The following is a 13,279-nucleotide window of genomic DNA, read 5'->3' on the forward strand; positions in this document are numbered from 1 at the left end:
TAGAAAATATTGATCATTACATTGACGGTAGAGTTAATCAACAACTTATGGATCTTATGATTTCTCTGCACCATTTGGATAATGTTCCATCCAAAACTTCTATTGAATTAGCAACAAATTTGATGAAGCGGCTATTTCCATCGGCAAATACTGCAAATGAAGAAGCACATGATGAGAAAATAACAATTAACCATAATGAGCTCTCACTTGAAGATGAACTTAGATCTTGATTGGAAGCTTCTAGCACTCAGGGATCTCTTCAAACCGATCGATTTAAGAAATTACGACAAGAATTTTCCTTGTCAAAAAGTAATGGTGAACTGACTGAAAATTTGAGGCGATTATCAGATGCCATCAGTACAATCAAACCAACTTCAGTTGATTCAGAAAGAGCATTTTCAATTGCTACTAATTTCTGTAGAAAATTGCGATCAAAGTTATTGGATAAATCTCTGCATGCTCTTGTCTTTTTGAAATAATATTAGATTAACAATAATGATGTTTAAATAAATTATAAAGAAAATTATTTTTCTTACTACTCAAGCTCAAAAGCTCGAAAAAATTATCGAGCTCGAGCTCGCACGAGCTTCAAATCCCCGAGCTTTCCTATACTCTGTAGACAAGCATATTGCCTATGTCTGTTGATCTTTATAAGGCTAAACAAAGTTACTAAGTAAAAGTAAGAAATGACTACCCATGCAAACTAGAATTATGTATCACAATGCCTACATTTTGTCAGTTATTGGCCATTGTTTGACAACATGGGGAAACTGCCCCTAGAGTCAGTTAGAAAGAAAATAAAGACACAAAAGAAGGAGTATTCCACCAAATTGTGTATGCTCCTTTTCACGCACCATCTGGTATTCTTTTCCATGAACTGAAATGGTTTAATATAATGGCAGTACTTGTTTAAAAATAAAATAATTAATTATATTATAATATGCCTGAATATATGAGAGAAATATTTAATGAAAATCGTTGGCCATATGCTTTGAGTAATTTACAGCCATTGAAAATGACTGGTTATGTTCAGAGTAATTTTTGGTCATTATCTCTTTGAAAATGACTGGTTGTGTTCAGAGTAATTTATAGTCATTATCTGTTTCAAAATGACTGGTTGTGTTCAGAGTAATTTATAGTCATTATCTCTTTGAAAATGATTGGTTGTTTTCAGAGTAATTTATTGTCATCTGTTTCAAAATGACTGGTTGTGTTCAGAGTAATTTACAGCCATTATCTCTGAAAATGACTGGTTGTGTTCAGAGTAATTTATAGTCAATATCTGTTTCAAAATGACTGGTTGTGTTAAGAGAAATTTACAGCCATTATCTCTTTGAAAATGACTGGTTGTGTTCAGAGTAATTTACAGTCATTATCTCCTTGAAAATGACTGGCTTTGTTCATAGTAATTTACAGTCATTATCTCCTTGAAAATGACTGGCTGTGTTCATAGTAATTTACAGTCATTATCTCCTTGAAAATGACTGGCTGTGTTCATAGTAATTTACAGTCATTATCTCCTTGAAAATGACTGGCTGTGTTCATAGTAATTTACAGTCATTATCTCCTTGAAAATGACTGGCTGTGTTCATAGTAATTTACACATATCACTTGATTCTTCTTTGTTAAATATTGTGACGTCACTTTTTCCCCCACTTCTTGTTTGTTAGATACAGGCATGTAGATGGTTATAAAATAACTGAGGGCCTCAATGGAAACTAGATTCATCTGTTTTCTTATTGATCTACCCTTGTTAGAAAAGAATTAATAATAATAATAATAATAATAATATTATTATTATTATTATTATTATAAAACAAATTTATTAAGAATATTTAACAATTTATGTTCTTCCCTTAACATTTGTCTGAACCATCCAAGACATAATTATTCTGAGTACATTGATTTCTAATTTTGGAGACATTGTTAACCTTATGTTCTAAGTTCTCAGGCGTTATTACTTTGATTGACAATTTGATGGATATATCTGTTCATTTATTCATACATTCTTTCATTCATTCAGCTGATGCCACCAGGGCAGGAAAGGGAAAATTGACATGCAAAGTAACCCATGAGGCTCGTACTGTGTCCAGCCATATTTTGGAGGAGAAAGATGGATTGTACAAGATTGATTTCACCCCTGGGGGTGCTGGGATGTATATGGTTCATGTCTACTACAATGGGACAGAAGTTAGAGGTAAGGTGTCAACTTAGAGAGCATTTCATGTGGTTGGTAGTGTAGTTTTCCTTTATGTGAAGATCATACCAGAAAGTGATCACAAATGGCATTTAATAATGGTATAATCCAACAAAGTCTGCAGTTGTGCATGGAAAGTGCTTAAGGAGATGCACTGATGTACTCACTTATCATTAAAAACAAACTGTATTGTACAGTGCATTTACATTCAGAAGTAGCCCTTGTACAAAATTATTGAAAGTCTTCTTGGTTTTCAAAACTTGTGGCTCAAACTCTAATATGAATGGTCATTAGGGATGTCTACTTTTGTAAATTCAAAACTTAATGACCAGCTCGAAATGACATGATCTTTACTTTGTCATGTCATCAGTTATTGTGACATCATTAATATGACATCACTTTTATCTAGTGCATCATTACATTGTGACATCATCATTATAACATCATGTTTATCTAGGTCATCATTACATTGTGACATCATATTTATAACATCAATTCTATCTAGTGCACCATTACATTGTGACATCATGAATATGACATCACTTTTATCTAGTGCATCATTGTATTGTGACATCATGAATATGACATCACTTTTATCTAGTGCATCATTGTATTGTGACATCATGAATATGACATCATTTTTATCTAGTGCATCATTACATTGTGACATCATCATTATAACATCATGTTTATCTAGGTCATCATTACATTGTGACATCATATTTATAACATCAATTCTATCTAGTGCACCATTACATTGTGACATCATGAATATGACATCACTTTTATCTAGTGCATCATTGTATTGTGACATCATGAATATGACATCACTTTTATCTAGTGCATCATTATGTTGTGACATCATGAGTAAGCACTGATAGGTTTTAAAAACCTCAATATCTTGACCATGTTTTGCTTACTATCATGAAAATTAATATGTATATATATCTCAGTAAGATTGATTTAGCCATTTCAGCAGGTTTCATGTTCAAGTGCACATGGTAATTTCTGCTGACTGTTCATTTTTGGATCCTATTCACCCCCACTCATGAAAAATGGTTATATGTATGCATCCCAAAAATACCATAACAAACTAGTTCAGTGTGACCTACATTAAAGCTTAAGTGACTTTAGTAGTTTCAGCTGTATGTTAAGTAAATTCACAATATCTTACACGTCCATTGCATTGCCAGGAACATTAGGAATCTTTTTCTTACATGTCCATTGCATTGCCAGGAACATTAGGAATCTTTTTCTTACACGTCCATTGCATTGCCAGGAACATTAGGAATCTTTTTCTTACATGTCCATTGCATTGCCAGGAACATTAGGAATCTTTTTCTTACACGTCCATTGCATTGCCAGGAACATTAGGAATCTTTTTCTTATACGTCCATTGCATTGCCAGGAACATTAGGAATCTTTGAGAAACTTTTAGCCTGGTGTGGAAACAAAAGATCTTGTTTTTTGGATACTTGTTTCTGAAACTAGGATTGTGTAATTCTCGTCTTTGAATCCAAATTCAGCTAAAATTAGTTCAATTGATATGCAATAATTATGAACTTTAGATTCATTGTACCCAGGGAACTGAGTTTAAAGAAAAATGTATCTTTAGTGCTGTGCCATTTTAAACACTGAGAATATTGAATTGAAAGAAAATGTATCTTTAGTTTTTTTTGCATTTGTATGCAGGATATTTAGTTTTTAAAACTATATATATATATATATATATATATATATATATATATATTTATTTGTACATTTGATAATTTTGAGTTGTAATAAAGGTTATACAAAGTCAAAGTTGCATATAGAGTGTGATTTTTGAAAGTTTATTTTCTTGGTTCCAAGTTTGTTTTACTGTTTCAGTCATTTGATAAAAGGTACCTTGTATTAAATTAATAAAAAAACCTTACATTATAATGGCACAGGTTCCCCATACTCTATGGACATTCTGGACTCTAGCAAAATAACAGTTGTTGGGGATGGTTTAAGCCTGGTGCCAGTAAACAAGACAGCCCACTTTGAGGTCAATATGCATGGAACTACGAAAGGAAATGTAGAAGTGGAAATCACATGTAAGTTACAGTTCAAAAAAAATATTTTTTTAAATATTTAAATGAAATTTAATTTTTCAAGTAACAAAGTTACTTTTTTTTGTTCATAAATAATTTTAAATTAGTTATTAGGTCTTTCGTTTTTATGGAAATTTCATTTATTTTATGGAAGGAATTATTTTTGATTAAAATGTTATAATACTATTTTAAATTCTGTTTTTTTTTCAAAGTTTATCTTTCAAGTTGATTTCAGTATAGCATTTTGATGACTGATATATGACATGTTTATTTCTTTTGTTAATTTATTGACAGTCAGCACACATTATTTATATAACGTTAATTTATTGACAGCACACATTATTTATATAACATTAATTTATTGACAGTCAGCAGCATACATTTATATAATGTTAATTTATTGACTGTCAGCACCACACATTTATATAACGTTAATTTATTGACAGTCAGCAGCATACATTTATATAACATGTTAATTTATTGACTGTCAACACCAAACATTTATATAACGTTAATTTATTGACAGTCAGCAGCACACATTTATATAACATGTTAATTTATTAACAGTCAGCAGCACACATTTATAGAACATGTTAATTTATTGACAGTCAGCAGCACACATTTATAACATGTTAATTTATTGACAGTCAGCAGCACACATTTATATAACATGTTAAATTTATTGACAGTCAGCAGCACACATTTATAACATGTTAATTTATTGACAGTCAGCAGCATACATTTATATAACATGTTAATTTATTAACAGTCAGCAGCACACATTTATATAACATGTTAATTTATTGACAGTCAGCAGCACACATTTATAACATGTTAATTTATTGACAGTCAGCAGCACACATTTATATAACATGTTAATTTATTAACAGTCAGCAGCACACATTTATATAACATGTTAATTTATTGACAGTCAGCAGCACACATTTATAACATGTTAATTTATTGACAGTCAGCAGCACACATTTATATAACATGTTAAATTTATTGACAGTCAGCAGCACACATTTATAACATGTTAATTTATTGACAGTCAGCAGCACACATTTATATAATGTTATTTTATTAACAGTCAGCAGCACACACTTTTATGACATTAATTTATTGACAGTCTGCAGCACATATTTATATAACATGTTCACCACACTCACATATAACCTTACTAATGTAGCATTTCTAGTTAAAGGAAGATGAACTGCTTGTGTTGAAGTGAGTTTATTGTAATATCTCTATTTATTGGAGTTTCATGATTTGTTCTGTGAGAGATAATATCATGATTTTATTTCTGCAATTGATGACTGGACTGATGTAAAGGAAGTTCCCATATTTGCAAGCTCTTCACCTATGACAGCTATAACAATCCATACTATGATAGCAGTAGTTGTCGATACCATAATAGCAATAATTGACCATGGCATGATGGCAGTAATTGTCAATACCATGATACCAATAATTGTCAATACCATAATAGCAATAATTGTCAATACCATGCTACCAATAATTGTCAATACAATGATAGCAATAATTGTCCATACCTGTGATAGACTGAATGTGACTTAGTGACATGACAACCATAATCATCCAACCAACTTTGTTGCCCAAACTCACCTTGAATGTTGAAAATTAAGCAGCCTTATCTTTATAACAGTTCAGCAAATTTAAAAAACATTTGGTATATATTTCAGCTCATATTTTGCGTATTCGTTCAAGGTTTATATGAGTTCATTTTCCTTTAACCTGCATGTTTTGGCATAGGTAGAGAGTGCTTGCTTCACAGCCATTTATAATTTTTCCACCCATTTTAGTAAATTTTTCTTTTTTTCACCAATGTTGCAATGCTTTAAAACTTCTCAGAATTTGTTTGACCTGTTGAAAATTTGAGTGTGGTAATGGGTAAGATAGTTTCTGATTTTTCATGTAAAAGTCATTCACATTACCTTTAGAACTTTGTAGGAAGGACGAGGCCTTGACATTGGGTGGGAGAAATTTTGTATCTTGAAAAAGTATTTTGAAACATGATCTTTCAGCAGAGTGTGTTGGTCAGTACTTCATTCTTAATTATATAAATCAGTTAGTTAACCATCTCTGTGAAGTTGAAAGAATTTTCTCTTACATCAGGTGACCATTTAATACAGATGTCTTATAATTTGGCAATAAGCAAGTGACTGTTTGGTAGAGGTGAAATCAGACATTCTTTTGCTGCAATTCATATTGCTACATCTGAAGATTATTTAAATTTAAGTTAGAATATCACATTTTAGTGTGAAATATCACATTTTAGTGTGAAATATTGCATTTGAGTTTAAACTATCGCATTTTAGCGTGAAATATTGCATCTGAATGTAAAATATCACATTTTAGTGTGAAATGTCACATTTTAATGTAAAATATCACATTTTAATGTGGAATATCACATTTTAGTGTGAAATATCACATTTGAATGTAAAATATCACATTATGGCAATAGTTATTTTTGAAGATGCTTAAAATAATGAAGTTTTGCCTTTGCCATTGCATGTGCTCATTAATTTTGAAATATTTTGTTGAAGGCAGTTTCATGTATGGGTCAGTGTTTCTGCATTTAAATATCCTTGTATTGCTTACCAGGATGTGTCCAAGTATTGTGTACCTTGATACACTGACAGCACTTTATAACACATTTGTAGCAGTACTTAACCCTTTACCTCATACAAGCGTCTTTGGACGCCTCTACTCCATTCGCATGGAAGCGCCTTTTGACGCCTCTGCAAGATTCACATAGAAGCGCCTTTTGACGCCTGCTGTAAACATCAGCCATTTTGAGATGGTTTTCGTAGCGCCACCTTCGGGGAAAACCCCCCTATTACATACTACATTCATTTCTGCGAATGACAATTACGTCAGATCACGTGGTCGCTATTCATGCACTGGTCGATATCAGCTATTTAAAGTAACTGGGTCGTAATCTCCACTCGACAAAATGGCAGCTGCGGATTTCATTCAGTACGTACGAAGTTTTCACGATTAGAATAACAACCACGAAAGATTCAATAAATTAGGTAAAGGCTCTGATATTAATGTAGGCAGCAATTAGTTTTTATAAATTATCAAATTCAGATGACTTAGTGATATAGACGCACACGAAAACCTTGTAAATTTCGAGTATCGGAAATGGCAGCTACGGTTAGTCACGCGGCCTCACTGACATGACGGTGAACGAGTTCTCTCAAGATTTCGAAGCACATAAAAAAATTCTTCTGTGGAAAATAATTACACAGCTATAACAATCGGACATTACTCTTAAATTTTTCCACATATAATATATGTGTACCAAAAATGTAAAATGCTTAAAATTGTTGTTAAACGTAACATACACTAAACTGCTTAACAGTTCACAGGCAGGATTTCATTCAGTACTTACGAAGTTTTCATGAGTAGAATCTCAACCACGAAAGATTCAATAACTTTGGTAAAGGCTATGATATTTATGTAAGCAGCAATTAGTTTTTATTGATTATCAAATTCAGATGACTTAGTGATGTAGACGCAGACGAAAAACGTGTAAATTTTGAGTATGGGAAATGGCAGCTACGGTCGGTCACGCGGCCTCACTGACATGACGGTGAATGAGTTCTCTCTCGATTTTAAAGCACATTAAATATTCTTCTGTGAAAAATAATTACACAGCTATAACAATCGGACTTCACTCTTCAATTTTTCCATATATAATAGATGTCTACCTTAAACGTAAAATGGTTAAAACTGCTGTTAAACGTAACACCACTACATTGCTTAACAATTCACAGGCATGCCTATGCGGATGCGGTCTGCTAGGTAACAGGTGTTCTATTTATAGCGTGCTGCACTTTGTCACTATGCTCTATGAGGTAAAGGGTTAATAACACATATGATACAGTGACAGAACTTAAAACACATCTTATATAATTACAGTACTTTGTAATGCACCTGATGCAGTGGCAGTACTCAATAACAATCATATATAGTGACAGTGTAACACTGCTGATACACTGGCATTTCATAACAATCATATATAGTGACAGTGTAACACTGCTGATACACTGGCATTTCATAACAACACATCTGATAGAAAGATATTATGTTTTAACAAATCTAATAGATTGGCAGCACTTCATAAAATTATGTGGAGGCTGGATATCACATTATGTGCTTCCAACCAGACACATTCCGATGTGCTAACAGTCATATACAGCTTTCTGATGTGGTACTTGACACACCACATTCTGATATGGTGTCTGCTAGACACCACATTCTGATATGGCACCAGCCAGATGCTACATTCTGGAGAGCTTATATCATAATTATCATGCATGAGTACACATAAAATAATTGCCCATCATGCATGAGTACATAAAATAATTACCCATCATGCATGAGTACACATAAAATAATTGCCCATCATGCATGAGTACACATAAAACAATTGCCATCATGCATGAGTACACATAAAACAATTGCCATCATGCATGAGTACACATAAAATAATTTCCTTTCATGAATATTGTACCTCTTTCTCATACAACATTGTTGTGCAGTCAGGAAGATTGAAGATTATCCTGACCTGAGAAATTTTATGATAAAGTCTACACATTAATGGTAATCAACATTTTAGAACATAATTGATGTTTGGAGATTGTGAGTTTCATCTTACAAGACTTCTCTTATGAATTTGTATTAATTCAAGCAAAGCTTTGTGAAAGAGTCTTCATTTCTTATTCTTCAAAAATGCATAGTTTAATCTTATTGGTAGCAAGAATTTCAAAGTACATAAAATATATTTTAGTCTTTGGTTATTATTCCCAAATTTTGTATCACTAGCTGGCTTCAGCTTTTGTCATGGTACCACTACAAACCCATTAAGGGCATCAATATCTAATTAACCTACAGCTATGGTCTACAAACAATGATATATCAAGGCAAATTCAATATAGAAACTTTAGTTAAAGGACCTTTTTTGTCATCGATAACTACTAGGTACATTACCTATGGTTTAGTAATAGATGATAGGTACATTACCTATGGTTTAGGGGCCCCGAGTGGCCGAGTGGTCTAAAGCGCTCACCGTTACAGATCACTGCCATCTCACCTCTGTCTGCTTGGGTTCGAGTCCAAGGTTCGGCTAGCGTGGGTACGTGGGAAAGTCTGCCAGTAGCTTCTCGTTGGTAGGTGGTTCTTCTCTGGGTTTTCCAGGGTTCTTCCTCCACCATTAATACTGGCCACCATGTATAACCTATCTTGTGCTGAAAAATGGCGTTAAACCCTAGAACAACAACAACCTATGGTTCTGTAATAACTGATAGGTACATTATCTGTGTTTCCATAATATCTCTTTGGTACATTACCTATGTTTCCATAATTACTGCTAGGCATATTACCAATGTTTCCATAATATCTGCTAGCTATATTACCCATGTTTCCGTTATAACTGCTAAATATATTACTTGCGTTTCCATAATTGCTTATTTCTGTAACAACTGCTAGGTATATTATATATGTTTCCATAATACTGCTGGGTACATTACGTGATTCTGTAATAACTTTTGGTAATAACTGCTAGATACATTACATGTTTCCATAAAAACTGCTGGGTATATTACCTGTTTCCATAATACCTGTTGGGTATATTACCTATATTTCGGAATACAATGTATATATAAAGAGAAACAATATACAGTGACAGATGTTTATAAAAGACACCTAATAAACCATACAGTTTTGTACTTTGTACAAAGTTATCCATTGTATAAAGTGAAATTATTTAGAAAACACTGTTATAAAATCATCATTTATGAACAGGTGTCTTTTATATAGAGGCTTCCTTTATTTAAAATGAATATGTATTTTGATAAAATGAATTAAGCAGCACCATATTTAAAAGTCAATTGACAATTTATCCTTGGAGAAGACAATACACAGTGATTCCTGTTTACCATGGACACTTAAGATACCACAAAATTTTGTCCTTTGTAGACAGTTATTGTATGTGTGTGTGTGTGTGTGTGTCTGTGTGTGTGAAATCAGGAAAAGGACACCTTTAAATTATGCACTCACAGAGCTTGAGCCCTTTCATGGCATTGTCTGCTAAAACATGTTTCACTATGATATTGTTTTAATCTGAATTAAAAACTTCATTTCAACTTCATTTGTAGCTTTACCTATGACATGAAAGAACATAATTTTTACTTTTTGGTTAGAGTAGCATTTGTAAATGTATTATCCAGGTCAGAAGGTTAAGGGTCAAAGTTGATGAATCATGATATTGGCTCTTTAATGGTTTTATTGGTAGAAATTCAGCACCCTCTCTTGCAGCATCAAGAGTATTCATGTAGCCCTCTCTCACAGCATCAAGAGTGTTCAGGTAGCCCACTCTTGCTGGATTATAAGTGTTCAGGTAGCTCTCTCTCACAGCATCAAAAGTGTTCATGTAGCCCTCTCTTACAGCATCAAGAGTGTTCAGGTAGCCCTCTCTTACTGCATCAAGAGTGTTCAGGTTGCCCACTCTTGCTGGATTATGAGTGTTCAGGTAGTTCTCTCTTACAGCATTAAGAGTGTTCAGGTTAACCACTCTTGCTGGATTATGAGTATTCAGTTGCCCTCTTACTGCATCACTATTGTTCATGTTGTCCTCTCTTACTGCATCAGTAGTGTTTAGGTAACCCTCTCTTACAGCATCAAGAGTGTTCAGGTTGCCCACTATTGCTGGATTATGAGTATTCAGTTGCCCTCTTACTGCATCAATAATGTTCATGTTGCCCTCTCTTACTGCATTAGTAGTGTTTATGTTGCCCTCACCTACTGCATCAATAGTATTCAGGTTGCCCTCACAGCATCAATAGTATTCAGGCTGCATTCTCACTGCATCAGTAGTGTTCAGGTTGTTCTCTCTTACTGCATCAATATTATTCAGGGTGCCCTCCTGCATCAATAGTGTTCAGGTTGCCCTCACTGCATCAATAGTATTCAGGTTGCCCTCTCACTGCATCAGTAGTGTTCAGGTTACCCTCACTTACTGCATTAATAGTATTCAGGTTGCCCTCACTGCATCAGTAGTATTCAGGTTACATTCTCACTGCATCAGTAGTATTCAGGTTGCATTCTCACTGCATCAGTAGTGTTCAGATTGCCCTCACATACTGCATCAATAGTATTCAGGTTGCCCTCTCACTGCATCAATAGTGTTCAGGTTGCCCTCACTGCATCAATAGTATTCAGGTTGCCCTCACATACTGCATCAATAGTATTCAAGTTGCCCTCACTGCATCAATAGTATTCCGGTTTCATTCTCACTGCATCAGTAGTATTCAGGTTGCATTCTCACTGCATCAGTAGTATTCAGTTGCCCTCTTACTTCATCAATAGTATTCAGGTTTCCCTCTCTTACTTCATCAGTAGTATTCAGGTTGCCCTCTCCTACTCTGTTACTGCACCAAGAATATTCAAGTTGCTATCTCCATAGGTATGGTGAGCAGATATAGGTCTGTTTAATAATACCCAGAGGATAACTCCAAAATATATCCCATTGTTACTAAATATCATGTAATACTCATAATATTTTTTATGATTTACATTTGTTATATTTTGGAAAGAATACCACATTTGCATTGTATAAAAATATTTCTTAGAATGACTTTACTTTAACAGAAGGTTGAAAATCGTTACTTATCTTTTCTCAGGAGAATTTTGAATTCTTCAATGCAAAGCTGGTAGAATATACTATTTCTCCTTGCAGTGTCCTGAACGAAAATTTCAGTTGATTTTATACAGTATGTCATACTAATATAAATATTTAGTACCTGATTAATACCAGATGCCCAAAAAGTTACTCGGAGCATGCATGACACATCGCTTTTTTCACTAACACTGGTAATTAAAATAAGCAGGGGATTGGATGCACTGTGGAGCAGATTTTATACACAATGTACTGATCTTTTCAAGCTTTTCTGGGATTGGGAGGTTCAGCAACCTTTTGTGACAGCACACATTTTCTCAAAATTTATCATTCATATCTTGGTGGAGTATTTTAATTTTAATTAGTATTTATAACATCAGGATGTCATTTTTATTTCATGCACATGTATTACATGTTTATGCTGAAGTTGTATCAGTTTTATCTAGTCATTTGCTTGATTTTAGACCTAATTCAAGTTGTATCAGTTTTATCTAGTCATTTGCTTGATTTTAGACCTAATTCAAGTTGTATCAGTTTTATCTAGTCATTTGCTTGATTTTAGACCTAATTCAAGTTTTATTAGTTTTATCTAGTCATTTGCTTGATTTTAGACCTAATTCAAGTTTTATTAGTTTTATCTAGTCATTTGCTTGATTTTAGACCTAATTCAAGTTGTATCAGTTTTATCTAGTCATTTGCTTGATTTTAGACCTAATTCAAGTTGTATCAGTTTTATCTAGTCGTTTGCTTGATTTTAGACCTAATTCAAGTTGAATCAGTTTTATCTAGTCATTTGCTTGATTTTAGACTTAATTCAAGTTGTATCAGTTTTATCTAGTCATTTGCTTGATTTTAGACTTAATTCAAGTTGTATTAGTTTTATCTAGTCATTTGCTTGATTTTAGACCTAATTCAAGTTGTATCAGTTTTATCTAGTCGTTTGCTTGATTTTAGACCTAATTCAAGTTGTATCAGTTTTATCTAGTCGTTTGCTTGATTTTAGACCTAATTCAAGTTCAATCAGTTTTATCTAGTCATTTGCTTGATTTTAGACCTAATTCAAGTTGTATCAGTTTTATCTAGTCATTTGCTTGATTTTAGACCTAATTCAAGTTGAATCAGTTTTATCTAGTCATTTGCTTTATTTTAGACTTAATTCAAGTTGTATCAGTTTTATCTAGTCATTTGCTTGATTTTAGACCTAATTCAAGTTGAATCAGTTTTATCTAGTCATTTGCTTGATTTTAGACTTAATTCAAGTTCAGATTTGGATCTGTTGAAAAAATCCAGGCCAATAGTTAT

General features: G+C 33.2%; 1 protein-coding gene across 2 annotated transcripts in view; it reads left to right on the forward strand.

Annotated features, from left to right (window-relative positions):
• Positions 1-13,279, forward strand: part of LOC149798572 (filamin-B-like) — a 198,825-nt gene that overhangs the window by 75,820 nt on the left and 109,726 nt on the right. For both annotated transcript variants that reach the window (XM_089957384.1, XM_089957385.1), the window contains exons 11-12: positions 2,024-2,197; positions 4,129-4,275. In XM_089957384.1, coding sequence (XP_089813510.1) covers positions 2,024-2,197; positions 4,129-4,275 — 321 coding nt within the window. The remainder of the gene's footprint in view (positions 1-2,023; positions 2,198-4,128; positions 4,276-13,279) is intronic.

This window comes from Sinohyriopsis cumingii, chromosome 5 (genome assembly GCF_028554795.1).
Source record: "Sinohyriopsis cumingii isolate HCF-2022 chromosome 5, ASM2855479v2, whole genome shotgun sequence".
Taxonomy (NCBI): Eukaryota; Metazoa; Mollusca; class Bivalvia; order Unionida; family Unionidae; genus Sinohyriopsis; species Sinohyriopsis cumingii.